This window comes from Oncorhynchus mykiss, chromosome 5 (assembly GCF_057628025.1).
Source record: "Oncorhynchus mykiss isolate SJ-2025 chromosome 5, ASM5762802v1, whole genome shotgun sequence".
Taxonomy (NCBI): domain Eukaryota; kingdom Metazoa; phylum Chordata; class Actinopteri; order Salmoniformes; family Salmonidae; genus Oncorhynchus; species Oncorhynchus mykiss.
This window is the reverse complement of record NC_143026.1, coordinates 34,842,417-34,869,791: the sequence shown is the minus strand read 5'-3', so window position 1 is coordinate 34,869,791 and position 27,375 is coordinate 34,842,417. Positions and strand designations below refer to the sequence as shown.

At 44.3% G+C, this 27,375-nt stretch overlaps 1 protein-coding gene across 2 annotated transcripts; it reads left to right on the top strand.

Annotated features, from left to right (window-relative positions):
- Positions 1–27,328, top strand: dpysl2b (dihydropyrimidinase like 2b). Of its 2 annotated transcripts, XR_016495994.1 has the most exons (15): positions 1–602; positions 7,843–7,931; positions 8,150–8,334; positions 8,936–9,100; positions 10,772–10,833; positions 11,625–11,705; positions 17,457–17,525; positions 17,648–17,768; positions 17,925–18,081; positions 18,250–18,391; positions 18,846–19,016; positions 19,951–20,130; positions 20,748–20,922; positions 21,476–24,986; positions 25,024–27,328. XR_016495994.1 is itself a non-coding variant. In XM_021602553.3 (14 exons), exons 1-14 carry the CDS (start codon positions 555–557, stop codon positions 21,565–21,567), a joined length of 1,737 nt encoding a protein of 578 aa, XP_021458228.3. In that variant the 5' UTR covers positions 1–554; the 3' UTR covers positions 21,568–27,328. The 2 variants fall into 2 exon arrangements, 1 of the variants encoding a protein (XP_021458228.3); XM_021602553.3 differs by having other exon boundaries at positions 21,476–27,328.
- Positions 27,329–27,375: the final 47 nt, after the last annotated feature.

Below are 27,375 nucleotides of genomic sequence, written 5' to 3'. Positions count from 1 at the left end.
ACTCAGATCAGCCATGGAGAGCAAGAGTCATCATGAACAACAGGTGCTTTCATGTAGGACGGTTTTGTTTTCCTCAAAGCAAGCATTAGTCATTTAGCTCATTTGAAAGTTTTTCTGCATTGAGCATCTCACAGCTGGCTTTGCAGGGGTGTAGCTAAAACTGTACCCCCTAATGCAGATTGAGAAATGCATAGCATAGTTCCTGATTTCTCAATGGATCAGGGCGGGGCTCTGCGCATGCACGTAGGGCTTCGTCAATAGTGTCTGTCCCTCCCTCCCTCGGTGTGAGTCCGTCTGGCAAGGTTTGGTGCATCAGCGGAGAACAGGAGAGAGAGAGAGGACGTGATTTGGAGCTGCGGTTCTTTCCCTAGATTCTGCGAGTGGTGGCCTCCCGCTTTAGGACGCACGACTCCTTTTGGAATTGTACACTCTCTTTGCTGCTAACTTCCTTGCCTATTCCACACCGGCCTTATCCACCCGGCAAACCGCACTATTCTGAACACCCATTTCATTGATAGCGGTCCATTAAGCGCAGCAAGAGCAGAACAGCGAAGATGTCTGGGCAAGGCTATCAGGGCAAGAAGAACATTCCCCGCATTACAGTGAGTTAGGAAAACATGTATTCATTCCATTGAACATTGTGCATGTATTGCTACAACTATCCGTTCACCAGCAAAGATGTGCATAAAAATTAGGCTTGTGATCCGAATTAGTTGAAGCTCTCTCGGGTAGCTTTAGGCTACATCTCAAAGGTGAACGACCTGTTTGCATAAACTGTGAAATGCATTCTGCACGAGCTCTTGGTGTAATTAACGGGGTCTTTAGGATTAACATGGAGAGGCCACATTTTTGAGACTATGTAAAGAAATGATCTTTCAAATGACAATGGGCTAAAATGGGCTATTACAGTTTTGCTTATCGGGTCAACACGCGTGATCGTTCAGAGCATAGGCTGTCTTTCAAGGACTTAATTTATCTAAATTGTCTTTATTTGACAAGATGAGAGCCTGAGGCTAGCTGGCCAACTTTGGATAGGCCAAATCACATATGGCTCTTGTAAGACTCATTGAAATCAATGTTGTCCTTGAATAATTTCCACATGTACAATTAATTCAGTCGCACGGCTGTGGTTTCGCGGACCCGCATTATAGGGGACATTTCCATGCCGATGTTCTTTGTCAGAGAACAGTATCTGGCCGGTTATCACCGTTCGCCAACGGGTGGAGCAAATGCATTAGCTTTCTCGCCTGTGCCCATCCGCTGCAATGTCGGATTCGTTTTTCTGGACAATTCCAACTCCGGTGAATTCGGTAAAATTGTTATTTATATATAGCCGGGTTTAGGACATATAACCCGTTATTGTTTACGGATTTTGTGTGACTCTGGGCAAGGCAGCAACCATGTCTCGCCCAAGATTTTAAATCATGGCGAGGAGAGAAAATCATAGGAAAATGACAAGAGAAGAAGAATGAAAGGGGGGCGGCAGAGGCTCCAGTTTCCTGCCGTGTCTCTCAGCCTCCACACTAATGAAGGGAAAGGGGCAAAAACGACTATAGACTCCCGCATGTCTTTCCATATTTATATTGCTGAACTGCATCATTTATAGGTTTTCGTCTCCAGTGGTCTATATGAACCCCTCAACTATTAATCCAACATTCATGCTTCCCAACCACATTGCAATGAACCTACCTATGCTTCAATACACAGTTGAAAAACACCTTTTGGCCTTTGTCTTAAGACCATAGGCCTACTTCTCCATGTAATGGATGTCCTGAAGATCTATAACAGTCTAAGCTTTTATGGGAAAAGTGCCTCTCTCCTCATTGCGTGTGCATGTGAGCTTTTTTTGTGGACAAAGAAAGCAATTTGAAAGGGGCTTTGGCTGGCATCCCGGTTGGTTACTCCAGCAGGCTGTCAGGCTGGCTGGGTCTGACAAAACTGATGCAGGTTTGGCCTAAACCCTGTCACATCCCACAGCCTGCTCATATGGGGAGCAGGCTAGGGATACCCCACCTAATGATCTATTCACATAGTCACACACGCTATCATTCTGCGGTGCTCTGGCCCTTCTACTGAGCTGTCCTCATCCCTCTCTGAACTCCTGTTGCTAAACTCAGCCATTGTCCAACATGAGGATGACGGGAGAGACAGAGAAAGAATAGAGAGGTACGCCTAAAGTAGCCCATATTTCAGACTGCAAGAGATGAAAGAGCAAAATGGATAGACAGACAGATAAACAGGGGTGACTGCGAGTGCAGTACCAAGGGTGACTGCGAGTGCAGTACCAAGGGTGACAGAATGCAGTACCAAGGGAGCAGCCGCAGTTGTGTGTATGTGTGCCACACCCCTATGGCAGGGAGCAGTGAGCACACTGTGTTGTCTGCCTGTCATGTAGACAGCCTGTCACACACACATTTATGGAACCAAACAATCCCCTTCCCCGTACTGTCCAACAATCTTCTGCTTATCCAGGTCATATCCTTCTTATTTCATGCATTTATCAATTATCATAACACAGGATCAGCAGCCAGGGAGTGTCGTCACTGTTTCAAGGTAGATGTATATCTATGTGTATATCATATGTGTATGAATGTGTTTTGTGGTTTTAGATCAGTTTATCATCCTCGCGCTCCAGGCTTTGCCCTGTCTTCACCCAGTTCTGGAGTAGATTCCCTAAAGAGCCTAACAGTAAGTGTTAGATCAGAGGATCAGGAGCCATAGTAGCCCTAACAGCTGACTCAGATATTGAACATATACTCTGTGCCAGGGGAAAGAGAACATGAGGGCAGATAGAGAGAGATGAATGAAAGAGAAACTGAGAGAGTAAGAACAAAGTACAGTCAATCTAACATACTAAAACAATTCACTGCATAACCAAACACACGATCACTATAGATACACACAAAGAATGTGCTTGTATGCTACTTTCTGTATTTCATGTTAAGTCAATTGTGATTTTTTTTGGTTGGGTGATTATGACAAACACCCCCCACAGAAACATAGGCGTACACACACACACACACACACACACACACACACAGTTGTTGAGATTGGAAAGTCAAAGGGCAGCAGGCAGGCTGCAGTACGAGGCTGTCGTCACCAGCTGGAGTGGTCAGCTGCAGACTAGGAAGCAGCACACTTCAGACGCCTCATCAAATATGAATGTCATCCTAAAATCACCACCTGGGGCTGCATTCAAAAGATGACTCATCCAACTCTCTCATGAATATGATTAGGTTCATTTACAGTCACACACTCACTCACTCAAAGTTACCATTGGAAAATGCGGAAACAGAAATAGATGTTTGTATTTATTGTAATTTAAGGGGAGGACTCTAAAGGGTTCCTGTATAAAACTGATGGACTTAACTGCAGGACGGACATATCATGAATACTTTAATGAGAGAGGTCTTCCTGTTGTTCCCAGGCTCTGGGGTCAAGAGTTCAGGAGTCAGTGGAATACCTGGGATAGGGCCACTGTGGATGGCATTTTATCCAGAAGCCTCTGGCCATGTCAGAATACCACTACCAGCATTCTAAATAGTATGCATTTTGGGTATGCGAAAATACAAGTTACAGTATATAGAATGTGAAATTCAGTATGCCTTAAATGCCATGATTTCATACTCATTTCGGCTTTTAATTTAGTAGAGTTCGCTGCCCATTATTGAGGAAGAGAATCGTCTTTCGAGACTCGCGTGTTTTTGTCTACCGCTGATAATCAGACAAGGGGACGCAATCTACCAAAATGAACAAATGGTGGATTCCATGCAATTGCACATTATATGACACCAGAGTATGGATGATACTAGTATTGATATTTGTGTGTACTGCATTCGTTTTTTACTAAACGGTATGTTCTAAATAGTATGTAGTTAGTACGATTAGTACACAGTATGCAATTGAAGTAAGCAGTAGGCAAGCCAGATTTCAGACACGGCCCCTGTATCTTCCTGTTAGATCAGTCTCTGTTACTAAAGACAGTCCAGCCTGCCGCTGCTCATCTCCAGCCCGCCATTCTCCCACAATAATCCCATTATGCACTGTGGCCTGGGAAATTCCATGTTCACACATTACACAAAGCACACTCTTAGTTCTAAGGGACACTGACTGCCTGCCAAGAACACTTTTTTTCCCTTCTACGCTGTGAGATATAATCCAGCATATCCCCATTCATAAACCCTCCAATGTGAGATAGTGTTTATTTATGTCCACTTCAGCAGCTGGGCACAGGAAGATAGGGGAAGGAATGGTGCCCCAGTGCAACCTGGGATTTCTCTCTGATTTCTCTCAAGGTTTCCTTTTTCTTTTAAGTGGATCCGGCGGCCGCTACACAGTACAGATGGTTGACTCAACAAAATCCATGCTTCTAAATTGGAGCGTCTGTACAGTAGCAGTCATAGTCTGTGTGTTTTAAACCAGACAGCCACCCAGCAGCTCCTGCAGTCTTTGATCAGGGGGACTGTGGCTATTCCAGATCCAGGGGACATAGAGCTGACGGGGCCTGAGGGCGGTTTCCTGTTCACCCATCCACTGGAAAGAAACTATTGGATCAGTAACTATTTGGATTAGGCGTGCTTGATGCTTCTTCACCCCAGCTCCAGCTCACGTTCCCTGGGAGTTTTCCACTGGGAGAGAACAACACATGCTGTTCCTTGGTTACCTCATTTGAGAGTGTTTGTCTTCGATCGAGGAAGGTTGCTCAGGCCCAGTAGAAATGGGCCCTGTCTATTGCTTTCATGCAATGTGTGAATAACGTCTTTGCCTAATGGTTTCAATTTTAACGTTTGATGTCACGTCTTCAACTACACAGCAGTAGTCTTTAATTCGAGCCCTCTAAAACATGATACATTGGACTGATCTGCCACACAGCGTGGAGAGAGGATGGTTCAATGCAACATCAATCCATCAGTCTATCTCTGATTGACCTCTAACCTATCCAGGCTCTAGTCTGGTGCTGGGCTTGGTTCAGATTTGTTTTTGCAGTTTAGGGAATTTCTGAAAACGGCTTCTACACTTAAATCTCAATTGAATAATTTGTATTAGGTCTGTATTAGTTGGTCAGAGATTAATGACCTGTTGTTGATATTAAACATTGACCAACACCCTAGGCATATTATTTGTCTAAGAGTTAAAACCCTGTTCAATTGAGTCAATATCCTGTTTGTGTGTGGATAGAACTGGTTCACTGTCATGTTTGGCTCAGGTCCAGAACAATCAAAAGATAGATGCTCTCTAAAAACATGATGCCCGATGGACGATCACAGGCCAAGCAGATTGGGTACTGACTTTGACCTGCAAATGCTTCTTTAAAAACAAGAACCGCTAAGTAGGTTAAAATAAGAAGAAACATGAAATAGGCGTGCACGTTTATAAACAAAACACAGTAGATTGAGTTTAAAAGCTCTTGACTGTCGTTATCATTGGACCTTTACTAAGAGTGACAGAGAATGACTTGTAATCCTGACACAGGACCACATTTTTCTGGAACCTTTCTTGCCATTTTTGGTAATGTAAGAGCATCTAAAAATGTAATTATAGTTTTTAGATCATGGCTGTCTCACACATAGTTGTATGAATGTTTATGAATGGATTTCGGTAAAGGCCTCCAATTTATAGTGCATTTGGAATGTATTCATACCCCTTGACTTTTTCCACATTGTGTTACAGCCTTATTTTAAAATGGAATAAATTGATGAGGGGAAAAAACAGTTACAAGTTATTTCAGTTTTTTTTTTTTTTTGCATTTGCAAAAAAAAACATCTCAAAACCTGTTTTTGCTTTGGCGTTATGGGGTATTGTGTAGATTGATGAAGAAAAAAATCATTTTAGATTAAGGCTGTAACGTAACAAAATGTGGAAAAAGGGAAGGGGTCTGAATACTTTCCGAATGCACTGTATATGTGAAATGGCACGACAAATAATGAAATAGTGATAGTCAACCACTTGATTTTTTTGTTCAGTGAACAGTTGCTAAAACAGGATGGGATCATGTAGATGTGAGAATGGACTGGGTTCATCACTCCTGTCACACAAGTTATTCAAAATGTCCTGACATAGTCATCACTAATAATACATTCTTTGGGGGTTTGTTTGAAAGAGAGGAGAGAAATGTGTGTGCGCGTGCGTTTCTGCGTGTGTCTTTGTTTTATAGAATGTTTGTCAGTTGGCAGGGAACAAGTAACCACTTTTGTTGGGGAAAAAATATACCAAAGCATGTCAATGTCATAGAGATGAGTTTTCTATTCTTTAGTCCAAATGCATTTCGGGCGGGGCATTGTGAACCCCGTTGGAAAGCATTTCTGCTTGAGGCCAGGGCTTCTAGCAGGGAAACACGCTAGAGGCTGAAACTCAAACAGAGCAACCTTTGTTTGTGGAGGGGGCTAAATGCCTCGTGACCAGAATTGTGCCTCTCCACTTTTGGAGAGTAGGCCGTCGCCACTGAGGCAACACAGGGAGGTGCCAGGGGGCCGGCTCTCCCCTCTCTGTCTCGCACAGAAACAAGTGGCCTGGTGACAGAGGTATGGAAGACTGATTCCCAGTGAGGATGCCAGAGGGGCGTGTCCTGTGGCGTGCTCTGCTGCTTGTCATTGATTCATCAGTGCATTCCTCACCCTCATTTTGAGCCAAGCTGGTGTCATCCTACCTAGTCAATTATCCATTCGAAGATGCATGTTCCATATTTTGTTCCTGGTCACGACATAAAGACTCTTTAAGACTCATTCCAGGCTGCTGCTCAACTCAGATCCTCCCCCGCTGCTGTATCTCTGTGTCTTTGGTTCCGATTGAACTCCCGTTCCCTCTCTCCTATTGCTCCGCTTCTCGATCTCTCTCTCCTTTATTCTTACAATCCCAAACACTTTCTGTCCCGTTCTCTTTCTCACTCACATACTGTAATGGTTGAACAAGCTTCACCCAAGATCTGGTGCTGATCCAAACTATCCCTGCATGGAACTGCTTCTTCCTCTGTGGTGTGTGTGTGTGTGTGTGTGTGTGTGTGTGTGTGTGTGTGTGTGTGTGTGTGTGTGTGTGTGTGTGTGTGTGTGTGTGTGTGTGTGTGTGTGTGTGTGTGTGTGTGTGTGTGTGTGTGTGTGTGTGTGTGTGTGTGTGTGTGTGTGTGTGTGTGGTGTGTGTCTGCGCGTCTGTGTGTGAGAGAGAGAGAGAGACTTACAACACAAGCCATCCATAATCAAATAGATCATGCCAGCCCAACACAACCAGTTGGGGCAACCATAAACATTGTGGGAGGATAAGTTGTTCCTTATCATCACAGAACTCACTTGGACGAAGCCTAATATCCCCATGACACAACAAGGCAGAACATCACACATGATGTGACACCGCCCAATACAGCAGAGAGGCAGTCGGAACGTCCCACCATGGTGGGGGTGATGGGACGGCAGGGACATGTAGGGGGGTTAAGTCTTTTGGCTTGTCTTTAGTATTTTACGTGTCTGTATTTAGTATATTAATAGCACAGTGTTAGCTGATGCTTCCTGTAAAGAAAGTGGCTGGTATTGCGGTGGTGCCAAATACAATACTCACCATCATGAGCTCATTTTTATTAGGCCATATAAATGCCCAGGACGTTCTTTGTCCGTAACATTCTGGTGTCTGCTTTCCCACACTGACATTAAAGGCTTTTCCTAAAGGAACGCTTACTTTACTGTGTTAACTCTGTGAGAATGAAGAGAACTGGACATGTGTATACTAACTAATGAATGAATGAATGACAGTTGGCAACCCATCCCTTACAGGATGAATTGACACATAAAGAAACATTATCTTGATTCACAGTGAATTCTTCATCCAATAATATATATTTTTTAAATGATCTTGTAGAGTGACCGTCTCCTGATCAAAGGGGCGATAATCGTGAACGATGACCAGTCCTTCTGTGCTGACATCTACATGGAGGATGGTCATATCAAGTGAGTTTCACAACGACGACTACATGCTCTACTTCTCAGAGGTTAACTACCTCTGTACCATCCTTACCATGCGTTAGACTTTTAACACTGGTCGTTGTTTGCTTTTACAGACTAAATTGCAGTCTATAACTCTATAACAACTCTCTCTTTTTCTCTTTCTCACTCTCTCTCTCTTGCTTTCCCTTCTCTCTCGTTATCTCTCTTCCTCTGACTCCCAGACAAATTGGCGAGAACTTGATAGTGCCCGGTGGGGTGAAGACCATCGATGCCCACGGGCGCATGTTGATGCCAGGGGGCATTGATGTGCACACACGCTTCCAGATGCCCGACCGGGGCATGACCTCGGTCGACGACTTCTACCAGGGCACCCGCGCCGCTCTGGCAGGGGGCACTACCATGATCAGTATGTACACTACCACCTACCCACTTTCTGTCCTCCCCCTCTCAAGAGTAATGGGCAGGGCACAGTGCCAGCTCCATCTATGGCAGCACCAGGTCCTGAGTCCATAAAGTCTCATCTGCTACAGACTAGCGTGCCACCAAGTGCTGCTGAGGGCTGTGAAAAGTGGACTAGGGAGGACGTCCAAAACTTTTTTCTAGTTGTTTATCCACTCTCCTCCTTATTGCTCAGTAATAGCATGGCCTGTCTGTAGCGTTCCTAGAGTTCTACTGAATATCCTAGCTGCCTCGTAAAGGTCCATCTCCCTGCTCAGCAGTTACACAGATTCCTGATGAGTAAGGTGGCTTTATCACATCGTGCAGAATGCTGACTCCTGCTGCTCTGCACTGCAAAGTCCACAGAGCCATCTCTGTAAATGGGTCACGTCACGAAACAGAGGCTTACTGGGTCACAGTGCAGTACAGTACAATCTGGTGGATGAAACATGATGCAAGATCCTGATCTAGGCTTTTAATCAGACCTACTGCATATCATGGTTGAATGCGACCAGAACAATAAGAATGAACCAATTTACTAAACAATTGTATGTGTGTGTGTCCACTAGTTGACCACGTGGTTCCGGAACCCGGGGTCAGTTTGCTGTCTGCCTTTGAGCAGTGGCGTGAGTGGGCGGACAGCAAGTCATGCTGTGACTACTCTCTACATGTGGACATCACTGAGTGGCACAAGGGAGTCCAGGAGGAGATGGAGGCCCTTGTCAAGGACCACGGTACAGACACATCCACATTAACATCTCATAATGTGATATAGTACATTTTGATTGGTTGTGTTCATGTTTTCTCTTTCTGTATGGTTGCTAGATTTCCTACATGTACAGTACCAGTCAAAAGTTTGGACACACCTAGTCATTCAAGGGTTTTTCTTTATTTTTACTATTTTCGAAATTGTAGAATAATACTGAAGTCATCAAAACAATGAAATAACACATGGAATCATGTAGTAGTCAAAAAAGTGTTACAAATATAAAAACACGTTTTAGATTTTAGATTCTTCAAAATTGCCACCCTTTGCTTTGATGACAGCTTTGCACACTCTTGGAATTTTCTCAACCAGCTTCATGAGGAATGCTTTTCCAACAGTCTTGAAGGAGTTCCCATATATGCTGAGCACTTGTTGGCTGCTTTTCCAAACGCTGCTGTCCAACTCATCCCAAACCATCTCAGTTGGGTTAAGGTCAGATGATTGTGGAGGCCAGATCATCTGATGCAGCACTCCATAACTCTCTTGGTCAAATAGCCCTTACACAGCCTGGAGGTGTGTTGGGTCATTGTCCTGTTGAAAAACAAATGATAGTCCCACTAAGCACAACTAAATGGGATGGTGTATTGCTACAGAATGCTGTGGTAGCCATGCTGGTTAAGTGTGCCTTGAATTCTAAATACATCACCTACAGTGTCACCAGCAAAGCACCATCACATCTCCTCCATGCTTCACGGTGGGAACCACACATCCGTTCACCTAGTCTCACAAAGGCAGGATGGTTGGAACCAACAATCTCAAATTTGGACCATTTATACTCATCAGACCAAAGGACAGATGTCCACCAGTCTAATGTCCATTGCTCGTGTTTCTTGGCCCAAGCAAGTCTCTTCTTATTATTGGTGTTTTTTAGTAGTGGTTTCTTTGCAGCAATTCGACCATGAAGGCCGGATTCACGCAGTCTCCTCAGAACAGTTTATGTTGAGATGACTGTTACTTGAATTCTGTGAAGCATTTATTTGGGCTGTAATTTCTGAGGCTGGTAACGTTAATGAACTTGCCCTCTGCAGCATATGTAACTCTGGGTTTGCGACTGCACTTGAAGAAACTTGAAGTTCTTTAAATTTCTGTATTGACTGACCTTCATGTCTTAAAGTAATGATTGACTGTCATTTCTCTTTGCTTATTTTCACTGTTCTTGCCATAATACGGACTTGGTGTTTTACCAAATAGGGCTTTCTTCTGTATACCCCCCTACCTTGTCACAACACAACTGATTGGCTTATATCCACAAATGTACTTTTTACAAGGCACACCTGTTAATTGAAATGCATTCCAGGTGACTACCTTATGAAGCTGGTTGAGAGAATGCCAAGAGTGTGCAAAGCTGTCATCAAGGCAGAATCTCAAATCTCAAATATATTTTTATTTGTTTCACACATTTTTGGCTACTTCATGACTCCATATGTGTTATTTCATAGTTTTGATGTTTTCACTATTATTCTATAAATAATAAATTAATAATAAATAGTAAAAATGAAGAAAAACCCTGGAATGAGTAGGTGTGTCCAAACTTTTGACTGGTGTACTGTATGTTCATATGTTACTGGTCTCTTCGCCTCTCTTTGTTTCTCATCCCAACTGTCTGTACCTTCCTTTGATACGTGCTCTCTCTCCTCAGGTGTCAACTCTTTCCTTGTCTATCTGGCTTATAAGGGTGTTTTCCAGCTTGCTGACTCTCAGGTATGACTTACCTTATCATATGGTAGCTTTTTTTTAAACGTTGGCTCCCTGTTTGTCTTCCAGGAAACACACATCGATCGCTACCGCCACAAAGGACATGAATGGTTAAAATAATCTTTAAGAAAAAAGTATGAAAGGAATTCACCTCTTTTTGCACCACATTAACTGTACTGTTGAAAGTTATGGGACAAAATCACACTGAATGCTCAATTACATGCACTGTAAGACTTTATATACTGTAGCTCTCCAGCCCTCCCCACCCAGCATATCCCATGGCCTGCTCTGGGCTGAGTTGAGGAGGGAGGGTGGGGGAGGTTGAGGCATTAATTGTGTGTGTCTCCAGTGGGAGTAAGGGACGATGAAAGAATGCACCAGTCCAAGTCTTTGTGTCTGACTCATGGTGAAACAGATTAATCTTGGACTGGAGGCTCCTTTGAAAACGGCCCGCGTTGGTCTTTGCACCTGTGTGAGGAATGCATTCAGGCTGCTTGGCCAGAGCATTTCATTCTGTTTTGTGCAGGTCTCCCAAGGCAACCTATGGTAGCTCTTTATTATATTTCTGGCTTTTGGGAGATGACTCATACAAGACTCACACATCGCTCATACATCAGTAACAGGTTCTCCTCTACCACTGTTGTATTTGAGACCTTCAGAGTGAGTTTGCATGGTGTGAAATTGGCATTATTGTTCACTTTGCTCCGCTATCAGAGTATCCTCATTTAACTTTACCCTGTCTGTTCTATGACCCATCTGTGGTTGTCTCAGGCTGCTGACATGGTTATGTCCTGTAGGTCTATGAGGTGTTCAGTGTGATCCGGGACCTGGGGGCCATCGCTCAGGTCCATGCTGAGAATGGAGACATTGTGGCTGAGGTAAGACCTGAGGCTAATGGGGTAAGGCGGTTTTCTCTCTCTAAAATGGCTCCGGAAGAAATGGCAGCAGTTTTACAGGCGCCCAACCAATTGTGCTATTATGTTTGTTTTTTTTCGCGTTATTTGTAACTTATTTTGTACATAATGTTTCTGCAACCGTATCTTACGGCAAAAAAAGAGCTTCTGGATATCAGGACAGCGATCACTCACCTCAGGTTAGTATTTCTTCTTCGACAAGCAGGACGCACAGGACATTCTCCGAACTCCCGACAAGGCCAACATCTCAGTTATTGTCAAGAGGAAGAGACACAGGTATAGAGGACACAGAGTGGGGTGCCCCCAGAGTGGAGTGATTCGCAAAAGACGAGTTGGAAAGCTGCCGTTTCCATCGATATTACTCGCCAACGTGCAATCATTGGACAATAAATTAGACGCGGTACGATCACGAATATCCTACCAACGGGACATCAAAAACTGTAATATCTTGTGTTTCACGGAATCGTGGCTGAATGATGACATGGATATTCAGCTAGCGGGATTTACACTGCACCGGCAAGATGGAACAGCACACTCCGGTAAGACGAGGGGGGGGGCGGTCTGTGCATATTCGTAAACAACAGCCAGTGCATGAAATCTAAGGAAGTCTCTAGATTTTGCTCGCCTGAAGTAGAGCATTTTGTGATAAAATTCAGACCACACTATCTGCCTAGAGAGTTTTCAGCTATACTTTTCGTGGCTGTTTATTTACTACCACAGGCAGATGCTGGCACTAAGACCGCACTCAGTCAACTGTATAAGGAAATAAGCAAACAGGAAACCGCTCATCCAGAGGCGGCACTCCTAGTAGCCAGAGACTTAAATCAGTTCTACCTAATTTCTATCAACATGTTAAATGTGCAACCAGAGGAAAAAAATTCTAGATCACCTGTACTCCACACACAGAGACGCGTACAAAGCTCTCCCTCGCCCTCCATTTGGTAAATCCGAACACAATTATATCCTCCTGATTCCGCTTACAAGCAAAAATTAAAGCAGGAAGCAACAGTGACTCGGTCTATAAAAAAAGTGGTCAGATGAAGCAGATGCTAAACTACAGGACTGTTCTGCTATCACAGACTGGAACATGTTCTAGGATTCTTCTGATGGCATTGAGGAGTACACCACATCAGTCACTGGCTTTATCAATAAGTGCATCGAGGACCTCGTCCCCACAGTGACTGTACGTACATATTACATACCCCAACCAGAAGCCATGGATTACAGGCAACATTCGCACTGAGCTAAAGGGTAGAGCTGCCACTTTCAAAGTGCGGGACTCTAACCCAGAAGGCTATAAGAAATCCTGCTATGCCCTTCGACGAACCATCAAACAGGCAAAGCGTCAGTACAATGCTAAGATTAAATCATACTACACCGGCTCCGACGCTTGTCTTATGCGGCAGGGTTTGCAAACTATTACAGACTACAAAGGGAAGCACAGCCGCAAGCTGCCCAGTGACCCAAGCCTACCAGACGAGCTAAATCACTTCTATGCTTGCTTCGAGGCAAGCAACACTGAGGCATGCATGAGAGCATCAGCTGTTCCGGACGACTGTGTGATCACGCTCTCCGCGGCCGACGTGAGTAAGACCTTTAAACAGGTCAAAATTCACAAGACTGCTGGGCCAGACGGATTACCAGGACGTGTGCTCCGGGCATGTGCTGACCAATTGGCAGGTGTCTTCACTGACATTTTCAACATGTCCCTGATTGAGTCTGTAATACCAACATGTTTCAAGCAGACCACCATAGTCCCTGTGCCCAAGAACACGAAGGCAACCTGCCTAAATGACTACAGACCCGTAGCACTCACATCCGTAGCCATGAAGTGCTTTGAAAGGCTTGTAATCGCTCACATCAACACCATTATCCCAGAAACCCCAGACCCACTCTAATTTGCATACCGCCCCAACAGATCCACAGATGATGCAATCTCTATTGCACTCCACACTGCTCTTGCCCACCTGGACAAAAGGAACTTCTATGTGAGAATAATATTAATTTACTACAGCTCAGGGTTCAACATCATAGTACCCTCAAAGCTCATCACTAAGCTAAGGATCCGGGGACTAAACACCTCCCTCTGCAACTGGATCCTGGACTTCCTGATGGGCCGCCCCCAGGTGGTGAGGGTAGGTAGAAACACATCTGCCACGCTGATCTTCAACACTGGAGCCCCTCAGGGGTGCGTGCTCAGTCCCCTCCTGTACTCCCTGTTCACCCATGACTGCATGGCCAGGCACGACTCCAACACCATCATTAAGTTTGCAGACGACACAACAGTGGTAGGCCTGATCACCAACAACGACGAGACAGCCTATAGGGAGGAGGTCAGAGACCTGGCCGGGTGGTGCCAGAAGAACAACTTACCCCTCAACGTAACTTAGTCTAAGGAGATGATTGTGGACTACAGGAAAAGGTGGACCTCGGCATGCCCCCGTTCTCATCAACAGGGCTGTAGTGGAGCAGGTTGAGAGCTTCACGTACCTTGGTGTCCACATCACCAACCAACTAGAATGGTCCAAACACACCAAGACAGTCGTAAAGAGGGCACGACAAAGCCTAATCCCCCTCAGGAAACCTAAAAGATTTGGCATGGGTCCTCTGATCCTCAAAAGGTTCTACAGCTGCAACATCGAGAGCGTTGTATCACTGCAATTGCTTGGCCTCCGACCGCAAGCCACTACAGAGGGTAGTGCGTACACCCCAGTACATCACTGGGGCTAAGATGCCTGCAAGCCAGGACCTCTATACCAGGTGGTCTCAGAGGAAGGCCCTAAAAATTGTCAAAGACCCCAGCTACCCCAGTCATAGACTGTTCTCTCTACCACCGCATGGCAAGCGGTACTGGAGTGCGAAGTCTAGGACAAAAAGGCTCAACAGTTTTGATCCCCAAGCCATAGGACTCCTGAACAGGTAATCAAATGGCTACCTGGACTATTTGCATTTACGCTGCTGCTACTCTCTGTTTATCATATATGCATAGTCACTTTAACTATACATTCATGTACATACTGCCTCAATTGGGCCGACCAATCAGTGCTCCCGCACATTGGCTAACTGGGCTATCTGCACTGTGTCCCACCACCCACCAACCCCTCTTTTGCGCTACTGCTACTCTCTGTTTATCATATATGCATAGTCACTTTAACCATATCACATTGTTCATACCACCTCAATCAGCCCAAATAACCGGTGCCTGTATATAGCCTCGCTACTGTATATAGCCTCGCTACTGTTATTTTTCACTGTCTTTTTTTACTCTTGTTTTTATTTCTTTACTTACCGATTGTTCACCTAATACCTTTTTTCCACTGTTGGTTAGAGCCTGTAAGTAAGCATTTCACTATAAGGTCTACTACACCTGTTGTATTCGGCGCACGTGACAAATAAACTTTGATTTGATATTGTCACACCGATCTTCTCAATATTGCCGACTTAGTACACAAGGGGGTGCCAAACAAACACAGAATGCTAACAAAATTAGCACAAGTAATAACGAATTTCCAAGGGGGTTGCTAGCTAAATATGCTAATGAGCGAAAACGAAAATAAGCGATTTGCAAAGACAGTCAATCCAGCTCGTGTGTGTGTGTGTGTTTGTGTGTGTGTCATTTTTGGTGAGTTTGGACATTTACAAGCAAACGTGAACGAGAGACATTGTGCAAATTGTGGCAGCCCAGGGGACAATAAATAGGACACACAATAAATAAGATGGCGAGAGTCGGTTTTGCGGTGCTTAAACAAAAGTTGTTCTTTAATAAAGATTGGGGGGAACGGGGAGGGGAGAAATACATCTGAAAGGCTTCTCATGTAACGGGTGGGTCGCTGTGTTCAGTGTGGCTGTTCCTCGGACCGTCTGTGTTCATTTTCATTTTTTTATTTCACCTTTATTTAACCAGGTAGGCCAGTTGAGAACAAGTTCTCATTTACAACTGTGACCTGGCCAAGATAAAGCAAAGCAGTTCAACACATACAACAATACAGAGTTACACATGGAATAAACAAACATACACTCAATAATACAGTAGAAAAATCTATATACAGCATGTGCAAATGAGGTAGGATAAGAGAGGTAAGGCAATAAATTGGCCATGGTGGTAAATTAATTACAATATAGCAATTAAACACTGTAATGGTAGGATGTGCAGAAGATGAATATGCAAGTTGAGATACTGGGGTGCAAAGGAGCAAGATAAATAAATAAATACAGTATGGGGATGAGGTAGACTGGATGGGCTATTTACAGATGAGCTATGTATAGGTGCAGTGATCTGTGAGCTGCTCTGACAGCTGGTGCTTAAAGTGTCCACAAAAACGAGAGTGAGAGTGATGAGTCTGGGGTTTCAATACTTGTGCTGGGAGTCGTTGTGTCTGGGAATGGGTCCTCTTGCTTTGGGTCCAAACAAAAGGAAGAGAGAAAGTTGAGTCAAACATGACCTAGTATCTTCTTTGTCGTCTGATCGAGGTGCTTATCATACTCACTGCTGTTTTTCTGGGGTCTAGGAGTACCCTCTGCCTGTCTACCCAAGCGCCCGAGTGACTGCACCTCTACTTATACCCATTTGGGGTAACGAAGGAACGGTGGGACCAATTCCAGGTCCAATTTTGCAGCACCTGGACTGGGTAGTATGGGTGTTGAATCACCAGCCCCAGTCGGTGCCTGTAGAGCTGTCCAAGGTGCTGACTCACCTTAGCCTCTGTAGCCCTCTGGAGCTGACTACGGTCCTGCTCTTTCCTTGTAGCTCCCTGCTGGCCCCCGGGTTGCCACAAAAGGAACAAAGTTTGGACGCATGTTTGTCTAAAGGACAAACTGTACTTGTGTACACACTGTGTCTGTGGAGTCTGGAGTTGCTAGGGCAACGGGCCTGCCTGCTCTGCTCAGAGAAGAGGGGGGGAGCAAACGGAGAGGAGAAAAAAAAGCAAGGAAATCAAGATAGCACTGGCAACTGTACAGATAACTCATCCAAAGGACTTTGACTTCTCAAACACGGCAGATGATGCCTCGTCACCTTATTAATTCAGCCACTTACTTAGATAACTAGCAAGTTAAACTTAGGAGTCGCGTTAACTCAGAATTCAGCATTTTTCACGCAGAAAGAAAAGATAAAACACAATAAATATCTTGCTGCGTTTTGTAAGAGCTCATCTAAAAATGCTTCTTATTGTAATTTCTGCTCGGCATCTGACAAATGTTGTGCTTCAGTTTCACTTCTCTACTCGGATGAGAATTCACAAACAGGCATTCTATCACCAGACAGCACTGACTGATGTGTAGCTACTTTTCTCCGGTACTTTTCTCTGTGTAGCCAAGTTTCACTTCAAGCAAAACATTAGCAAATGTACCTGGCTACATTCTTTCTATGATAAACATTAGAAGTAGTTGCACGTCCCTGATCACTCTATTGAAGCAAAAAAAACGCTGTTGACTTTCAAAATAAAAAGCGACCCCTGTCAATACAGAGCCGGACAACACAGCTGGGCTCACCTGCACCCACTTTATCCCGTTGTGCTATTTACAAACAAACAGGTGACTGGCTTTCAACAGTATGGAAAAACCATCCCGTGGCTATTCCCAAATACCCCGGTATATGGTATATACAGTATACCGCCAAAGCCCAGCTAACAATACACCATTTGCTGGACTATCAAAACCCGATCTATAATATCAAACACTGGACATTTTTAAAGCGTACCTGTTCTGTCCATGCAGGAGCAGCGTCGTATCCTGGAGCAGGGCATCACTGGACCTGAGGGACACGTCTTGAGCCGTCCTGAAGAGGTATAATGCATCAGTATTTGACCTCAGAGTTCTTACCTCTCAGTTTTTATCTTCCCTTTCTATTTTCAAAATGCGTCCTTGCATGGTCACCTTGACCTCTGAACCCTGGGTGTGTCTTTCAGGTGGAGGCAGAGGCTATTAATCGTTCAGTGACAGTAGCCAATCAGACCAACTGTCCCCTCTACGTCACTAAGGTGATGAGCAAGAGTGCTGCTGATGTCATCGCTCAGGCCAGGAAGAAGGGTGAGAGACTGTTGCTAGGCTGTTGCTAGGGTACAAACATACAGAAAGATGAAGGGAAGATGCACATGTGTGAGCCAAAAGAAGGGAGAGGCACCATAATAGGTAAATAACATCATTCATTTTGTAATCACATTATGTTTCTGATTGGCCTTGCAGGCACGGTGGTGTATGGGGAGCCAATCACTGCCAGCCTGGGCACAGACGGCTCACACTATTGGAGCAAGAACTGGGCCAAGGCCGCCGCCTTCATCACGTCCCCGCCCCTCAGCCCAGACCCGACCACGCCCGACTATCTCAGCTCCCTGCTCTCCTGGTGAGAGCACTAACTCAGCACCATTACATTGGATTGGGCCATATGGACAAATATCCATATTCATATGGTGTAAACTGTTATCATGGTGACAAGGTAAAGTAGGACAATCATCCCACTCAGAGTCCAGGTGGCACAGTCTAATCTCTTGTCCTGTGCCTTCCTCCCCAGTGGAGACCTTCAGGTGACTGGCAGTGCCCACTGCACCTTCAACACTGCCCAGCGCGCCGTGGGCAAAGACGACTTCACCCTCATCCCCGAGGGTACCAACGGCACTGAGGAGAGAATGTCCCTCATCTGGGACAAGTGTGTGGTGAGGGACTACATGTTTTATATATATATATATATATATATATATATATATATATATATATATATATATATATTATATATATATATATATATATATTATATATATATATATATATATTATATATATATATATAATATATATATATAATATATATATATATATATATATATATATATTATATATATATATATAATATATATATATAATATATATATATATATATATATATATATATATATATATATATATATATATAGAACATACAGTATACTCATATACAGTACATAATATATACAGTAGAACGTACAGTGTACATCATGTGTAGAATGTGTATGCATTGTGTGAATTTGCACATTCACACAACAATTGCGTACACACTCATCTGTATCCATAAAAATGTGATTTTCTCCCAAAGTTAACTGCCCCATTCTCTGTGTTCCCCTGGCTCATCCAGGTGACAGGCAAAATGGATGAGAACCAGTTTGTGGCGGTCACCAGCACCAACGCTGCTAAGATCTTCAACCTGTACCCCCGTAAGGGCCGCATCGCTGTGGGCTCTGACGCCGACCTGGTCCTCTGGGACCCAGACGTCACCAAGATCATCTCAGCCAAGAGCCACAACTCGGTCAGTGAGTCACACACTCACTATGCACAAATATTATATCTTCAGAAAAGCGCAGTCTACTGTATATCCAGCCATATGGTATTACACCACAGATTCATCTTCGGGAAACTGCCCAAAATTAAATAGTTAAACTTTGAACATTCAAGTGAACTTGAAGTTGAATTGCAATGGTTCTATGAAATTACCATATTGGTATTTTTGTGGTCATCTGACTCCTGACCACGCATGATTGGTTGGGTTCCCCAGCTCTAGGGCGTGGGCATTATGGTAACTCAGAGGAGTGATGTCACCCCCAAACTCTGCCAGAGTACAGGAACATGTCATTTTTTATTGTTAGCAGGCAAATCACAGTGTGCGTGCGTGTGTATGTCCGTGTGTGTGCTTTTGCAATCTAATTGCTCTACCTCTCTGTGTTCTATGGTTTCTTTCTTTCCATTTGGTCATGAAATTGACTAATGTACATGGGGAAAATTGGTCATTCAGAGAGACATAGTGTGTGTGTAATGGGTGGTCCAGCCTCTTGGTGATCTCATGCTTTTTCTAAGCCCTGTGGAGCCCACTAAATGGCCATGACCTCAGTCCTAGTCAGCCAGTAGTTTTTACGAGGGTGGTCACACTCCACACTGCTCTCCACTGCCCACACCATCCTTGTAAGTGCCTGGTAACTCTGCTCCTCGCTGCCTGGCTAAATCAATGGTCTGTGGTGATCAATGATTCTATCTCAGGAGGGGTTTTCAATTGCCATTTATCTATCCTTTTCCAAACCCATAGGGGACACTTAATGATTTGAACATGATTTGGCCCACTATAAAACAGCAGTTCACTGGCAAAGGATGGAGGTCCTCCACACTAGTGCTAAAACCAATCAACTCACACAAATCATAAGAAAAATGATCTATTGTACTACATTCTGTCTCCCCTGTCACTCTTCCAGAATGTGGAGTACAACATCTTTGAGGGTGTGGAGGTGCGTGGCGCCCCCCTGGTAGTGATCAGCCAGGGTAAGATCGTCCTGGAGGAGGGGAACCTCCACACCACCGAGGGGTGCGGCCGCTTCGTGGGCCGGAAGCCCTTCTCGGACTACGTCTACAAGAGGATAAAGGCCCGCAGCAGGGTAAGGCACTGTTTTGGAACTGCGTCATCGTGGTGTGCTGTCTTTTGCATTGATGTGTTTTATTTCCAAGGGAGTGGGTTTCCTTTTCAAATACCCTGTATCATGTTAAGTTGTTGACTCATGATAAGATGAGGGTATTTGCTGACAAGTTGGATGTTGCGTTTCAGTAGCAGGGTAAAAGTTCTGTCACTGCAACAGATTTCCATCATATGGATTTTTTGGTTGTACAGTAGTTATTATATATTTTTTAAGGTATATACTGTATATATATTGTTTAATCGAATTGAAAAGGACTGGAGCTGGTCAAACTCGCAGTTTAATGTTCAAAATGATCATCTTTCCCTAAAAGCTTTTTACATGAAAGGGGAACTTAATTTAAATGACATGGGAGGTTAATTTACATGAAAGGGGAGGTTAATTTACATGAAACGGGGGGTTAATTTACATGAAAGGGGAAGTTCGTTTACATGAAAGGGTAAGTTAATTTCACCCTGCAGACAATCGATCTGAGGTCGACTTAAGTTTTATTTATAGTGTTTTGGGGGGGGTTTAACCCATGCAGTAGGTTTGGGTTGTTTGATCTTGACTCTTGATTCTGCCTCCTCCCTGTTCTCCAGCTGGCTGAGCTAAGGGGTGTTCCCCGGGGGCTGTATGACGGGCCTGTCTGTGAGGTGTCAGTCACACCCAAAACTATGACTCCTGCCTCCTCTGCCAAGAACTCTCCAGCCAAGCAGGCAGTAGCCGGCGCCCAGCCTGTCCGCAACCTGCACCAGTCAGGGTTCAGCCTATCTGGTGAGGAGCACTGGGGTGGATCCATGAATCCATTCACTAGAGATATCTATCTGACATTATACCTATCTTTTTTTTTACCCCCCTTTTTCTCCCCAATTTCGTGGTGTCCAATTGTTAGTAGTTACTGTCTTGTCTCATCGCTTTAACCCCCGTAAGGACTCCGGAGAGGTGAAGGTCGAGAGCCATGCGTCCCCCGAAACACAACCCAACCAAGCCACACTGCTTCTTAACACAGCGCGCAGCCAGCCGCACCAATGTGTCGGAGGAAACACCGTACACCTAGCCCACCACAGGAGTCGCTAGTGCGCGATGAGGCAAGGATATCCCTGCCGGCCAAACCCCCCTAACCCGGCCAATTGTGCACCGCCCCATGGGCCTCCCGGTCGCAGCCGGGCTCCGGCTCTGGGCTCGAACCCAGAGTCTCTGGTGGCACTGCGCCACCCGGGAGGCCTATACCTATCATAGTTTTGATGATAAACTATGATATGTTCATAACAATGAAAATGTCATAACACAGTGATATTGACTTCCTCCTCCTCTTCTGTACTTGTAGGTGCTCAAGTTGATGACAACCTTCCTCGGCGTAACACCCAGCGCATTGTGGAGCCACCTGGTGGCAGGGCCAACATCACCAGCCTGGGTTAACCCCTCCCATTGGCCACCAGGGGAAACGAGGGCTTGAGGAGAGGGGCATCAGGGACTAGGGGCCATTCCACCAGGAGCCAAACCAATTCTCCCCTCCTCAATCTCTTTCCCCCGTCTGCCGCTCCGTACATCTCTCCCCCACTCTCTCTCCCCCGACACCCCACTATAAAGGAGACGCCTATAAAAAATTTGCCTCATTGGAAGAAAAAAAAGAGACGAAAACAACAGCCCTTATTTGAGCACTTTTGACTGTATTATTTAGTGTTCTCTACTGTACTTTCTTCCTGCCATGTATCATTCAGTTTAGTTTTTGATGTTCATGTTATAGTAGAGGGGTCAAGTGAGACTAGACTGAGCAGTTTTAACACGGCCAAAAGGTCAAGACAGTGCATGTCGCATTTGCATGGAGGAAGTCCAATCTGTTTCCGTTAGTCTTTTTTCATTTTCAATGTAGGGTAAATGAAGTACGAAGACACATGGGTAACATGTTCTACATCAGATTAGTTGCGCTAACATTATGTAGTGAACAAACATGGAAGAGATAAGTCGCTTATGCTTTCCTCAATATTGATATTTTCACTGGTTTGTGTTTGTTCTATACTGTTTATACAGCCTTGCCCTCCACTGTGCTCGTCCTCTCCCACACGGTTAAGATCAATACAGCACTGGCTACGATCAACACAATTTATTGACTTGTCCATTGTTATTTTTTAAAGCTGGTAGTATGCCATCCTCGTCCTCCGGGTTACGGGATGAGGCATGAGATTAGTAGTAAGCTGAACCACTGTTGAAAACCTTAAAGGAGTTTCTCACTGGTGCTCATCTCATGTCATCCCACCAGTAGCTTTGTTTAAAGGAATAAATGGACTGAAAAAACATGGTCCATATTTGGAAGCTGCTGTTGAGCCAGGAAAGTCCAGTAGATTAGAGGAGAAGGGGTTTTGGCAGGCTGTGAATAGAGCGCTGTATTACGTCTCCCAGGGAGAGGCCATCATGGAACTTAACGGCCCATGAGAGGAGATGTGACTCAAATGTAGGATGTTGGGAGGAGTGTAACCGGGCGGCAGCGAAGGAAGGAAGATTTGTCAGAATACTAGGGAATGCCCAATTTTTCATAGCCTCGTTCAACTCACCCTCTTTGCAAGATGGTGCCACACTCGTACTCAGCTACGCTATAGTACAGTATGTGCCCATATACCTCGCCTGAAGGGGATTGTGATCTATCACTGTAATGGGATCTTTGAGATTCATACACCATTTAATTGACAGTGTTGCAGGCAGCATCCCTCCCTCTGTTCTAGAATGTCTCAGTACCAATCAGTGCATTCAGAAGACTGAATGTCTTTCTGCTCCCGACCTCCTCTTTTTAATTCATGCACTCCCCTTTTCCTTTTTAACTCTTTATGTGCCTGAACCCACAGAAGTTGTACTGATAGTTCGATTTTGTATTATTCTTATGCTGGTAAGATAAAAATGTAAAATAGCTGATGTTAACCGATACAAAGGTGCCAGATTTTGTTATTTCGTATTCCACTGATAGTGCTCCTTTAAAAACAACCATGCTTACTTAATATGTTCTAATGTTTTAGTTTTTAACTGTTCTTATATTTGGTGTCATTCTGTAAGTAGTGGCCTGAGGCTGAACACTATTCATCTGAGCTTGAAAGTAGACATGGAGTAATGTATATCTAACTCGTGTGCAGTGTTAATGTGTAAGGGATGGGACACACACTGGTCCCAGTGCACTACTCCTTGGGTCTCAGACCTGGAGTGCTGGTAATGGCCCTTTGTTTTGCACGGTCTGGTTTTCATTAAGGCAAAGCAGTCTGGCAGCTGTTTTTCTACCTTCACTCGCATGTCAGCGAGATCCTGGCCTAAAAGTTGCTGTTCTGCAGTGTTTCGCCTGTTCCTCTCCATGACTCAACACAGAGCAACACATTCACACTGACAGACGCACTCACTCACACTCTGACGGACGCACTCACTCACACTCTGACAGACGCACTCACTCACACTCTGACAGACACACTCACTCACACTCTGACAGACACACTCACTCACACTGTGACAGACACACTCACTCACACTGTTAGACACACGCACTCGCACGCATGCACTCACAGAACAAGGGGTGTCTGTATGTCCTTCCAGCACTGTGCTGTGTCTTGGACCCTTGGTTTTCCTGGCTGTGTTAAGGTCTCATAGGAAGCCCTTAGAAGGTAGAGTCTCTTTCAGGGTAGTAATGGTATATGTGTATAAGGAATCCATAGCAGGGAAATTAAAGTTTGACACTTCAGTGTGACCGCCTACAGGGAACGAGATTAGACGGGGATGAGAGGGAGGTCTGCTTGTTAGTGTTCAATCACTCAGGTGAAAGGGTCACTCCAGTCAGGGTTTGGATGATCTAATGCAGCCAGATGACTATATCTCAGAATTGTGTATATGCATACAGTACCAGTCAAAAGTTTGGACACCTTAATTAATTCAAGGGTTTTTCTTTATTTGTACTATTTTCTACATTGTAGAATAATAGTGAAGACATCAAAACTATAAATAACGCATATGGAATCATGTAGTAACCAAAAAAGTGTTAAACAAATCAAAATATATTTTATATTTGAGATTCTTCAAAGTAGACACCCTTTGCCTTCTTGAAAGTTTTGCACACACTTGGCATTCTCTCAACCAGCTTCACCTGGAATGCTTTTCCAACAGTCTTGAAGGAGTTCCCACATATGCTGAGCACTTGTTGGCTGCTTTTCCCTTACTCTGCGGTTCAACTCATCCCACACCATCTCAATTGGGTTGAGGTCGGGTGATTGTGGAGGCCAGGTCATCTGATGCAGCACTCCATCACTCTCCTTATTGGTCAAATAGCCCTTACACAGCCTGAAGGTGTGTTGGGTCATTGTCCTGTTGAAAAACAAATGATAGTCCCACTATGTGCAAACCAGATGGGATGGCATATCACTGCAGAATGCTGTGGTACCAATGCTGGTTAAGTGTGCCTTGAATTCTAAATAAATCAGTGTCACCAGCAAAGCACCATCACACCACCTCTTCCATACTTCACGGTGGGAACCACATATGCGGAGATCATCCGTTCACCAACTCTGCGTCTCACAAAGACATGGCAGTTGGAACCAAAAATTGCAAATTTATACTCATCAGACCAAAGGACAGATGTCCACCAGTCTAATGTTCATTGCTCGTGTTTCTTGGCCCAAGCAAGTCTCTTCTTCTTATTGGTGTCCTTTAGTAGTGGTTTCTTTTCAGCAATTTGACAATGAAGGCCTGATTCAGTCTCCTCTGAACAGTTGATGTTGAGATGTGTCTGTTACTTGAACTCTGTGAAGCATTTATTTGGGCTGCAATTTATGAGGCTGGTAACTCTAATGAACTTATCCTCTGCAGCAGAGGTAACTCTGGGTCTTCATTTCCTGTGGCCCTCATGAGTCAGTTTCATCATAGCACTTGATGGTTTTTGCGACTGCACTTGATGAAAAGTTCTTGACATTTTCCAGATTTATTGACATTCATGTCTTAAAGTAATGATGTACTGTCGTTTCTCTTTGCTTATTTGAGCTGTTCTTGACATAATATGGACTTGGTCTTTTACCAAATATGGCTATCTTCTGTATACCCACCCCTACCTTGTCACAACACAACTGATTGGCTCAAAAGCATTAAGATGGAAATAAATTCCACAAATTAACTTTTAACAAGGCACACCTGTTAATTGAAATGCATTCCAGGTGACTACTTCGCGAGGCTGGTTGAGAGAATGCCAAGAGTGTGCAAAGCTGTCATCAAGGCAAATGGTGGCTACTTTGAAGAATCTCAAATATAACATATTTTGATTTGTTTAACACTTTTTTGGTTACTACATGATTCCATATGTGTTATTTAATCATTCTGATGCCTTCACTAATATTCTACAATGTAGGAAATTGTAAAAATGAAGAAAAATTCTTGAATGAGTAGCTGTGTCCAAACTGTACTGTCTGGCACGTAAGATTAAGGCTCGGACAAGTCTCCGCCCTCACATGTGAAGAGTAGGCTACATGACTGAGCAAAAACTCACTTTATTTTCTCTTTGCCTCTTCACTTTTATATCATTCTCATTGAGATATTATGGTCATCATTATTCAGATTATGGTTATTGTTGTGATTATTTTTGTCATTATTATTTTACTGTGATGACTAACAATATTTAAGATTTTAGATTCTCCAGTTGTTCTTCTCATCCCATGGAAAACCCTGGCCAATGTATTGGTATTTTTTCAGCGTGAGTCTCTTGCTTGCTTGGTGTTGGACTGCATTTCTCTCAAACGGAGGGGGACGCAGGGTTAACATGATTCATACCTCTATTCCCATAGACTGGAGGGTGGAGCAAGGGGCCTGCCAAAGCACAAATAAGATCTGTCAGCCAGGAGCGCATGAGCCCTCCTGAGACTCAAAGTATGTCTGCTCTTTTCGACCCAGCTCTTTCTCTCTCCCTCTTTCTCTCTCTCTCTGGCTCTTCCATTGTTGCCCTCTGTTGCCTTGACTACGAGGCCCTTGAGTCACCCTGGGCCCCGATTTTTGTTTGTCATGGCAACACTTGTAAGATCGGAATTTGCCCATAGCAACCCCTCCGGACCTGGTGCTACTAGAAGAGCATGGTGTCTGTGGCAGACTAGCTGTATGGAAGCCATACACTCTGTAGAACTCTTTCCACACACACGTTTTCTTCCCAACCCTGCTTTTCTAAAAAATGAACTGCTGCTGCAGAATCACACTGTTTCAGTGTGTCACCGTCTGTATATAAGCTTTTGGTTAGTTGGGTGGGATCCACATACCTCTGCTGACCCAGGATTTGTTGGCCCTTGAATTGCATCTTTAAGAGGGCACCACAAGCTTCACATCACAGCATTTACGCAGAGTTCCTCTACAAGGCCACAGATATCTACCAGTCATCCAACGCTGTGGTGGAGCACCCATTGACTCAGATATTATAAACCAGTTGTCAACGCTGGCGCTGCCATCGTGTCTCCACAATATACTGTATACACACAAACCCCGTTTATACCTGGTTCTAACTTTTGTCCTGATCTTGTACACATTCAGATTGTGCTCACATTTTTTGACAGGTGTCTGGATATCTTACAAGTGTAGACAGATCTAGACAGAGAAACCATTGAAATAATTATTCCGCCCTCTAAAATCATTGACAGTTGGCAGCATTGACTGATTACATCAAGTAATCATGATTACACAAAGTAAGGGACCAGGAAATCTTGTCACAATGCAGACACAGTGGACAGATAACAAACACATTGTAATACCATGTGTAGACACGTCTGGAAATGTGGGCACAATCAGAATGTAGACGAGATCAGGACAAAGCACCCATGTTAGCTCCAGGTATAAACAGGGCTATAGACACACACATGCAAGCATTCACACAGACACACACATTCCTTCTTATTGTCAGTCAGTTTGGATGTTTTTATATGCCACGCTAATATGTGATGTAAGCGAAACACAGATTGAGAGTTTTAGGTTGGAGGTTGATAATGCTGTTCAAATCCCACCCCACACCCCTGTAATCCCCCTCCACCTAACCCCCTCCGATTGGGAAAGTGAAACTGTGTGATGGTGTTTGTCTTGATGGCTGTGGGGTTTTGAGGATGCTTGCTCTCTATGGAAAGTGTCAAATCCCATGGATGGTGATGTAAAAACAATAACCAAAAAAAATAAAGATCAAAAACAAAACTCAGCCTCTGGCTTTTTTGGTGATTGTTGTGTGCTGACCTTAGGGGGTAG

Bases quoted from the DNA above. Each gene is read 5' to 3' on its own strand.
- dpysl2b (XM_021602553.3), top strand. From the start codon at position 555: ATGTCTGGGCAAGGCTATCAGGGCAAGAAGAACATTCCCCGCATTACA. The intron at 17,526-17,647 runs GTATAATGCATC...TGTGTCTTTCAG, and splicing joins TCTTGAGCCGTCCTGAAGAG to GTGGAGGCAGAGGCTATTAA. The intron at 18,082-18,249 runs GTGAGAGCACTA...CTTCCTCCCCAG, and splicing joins CTCAGCTCCCTGCTCTCCTG to TGGAGACCTTCAGGTGACTG.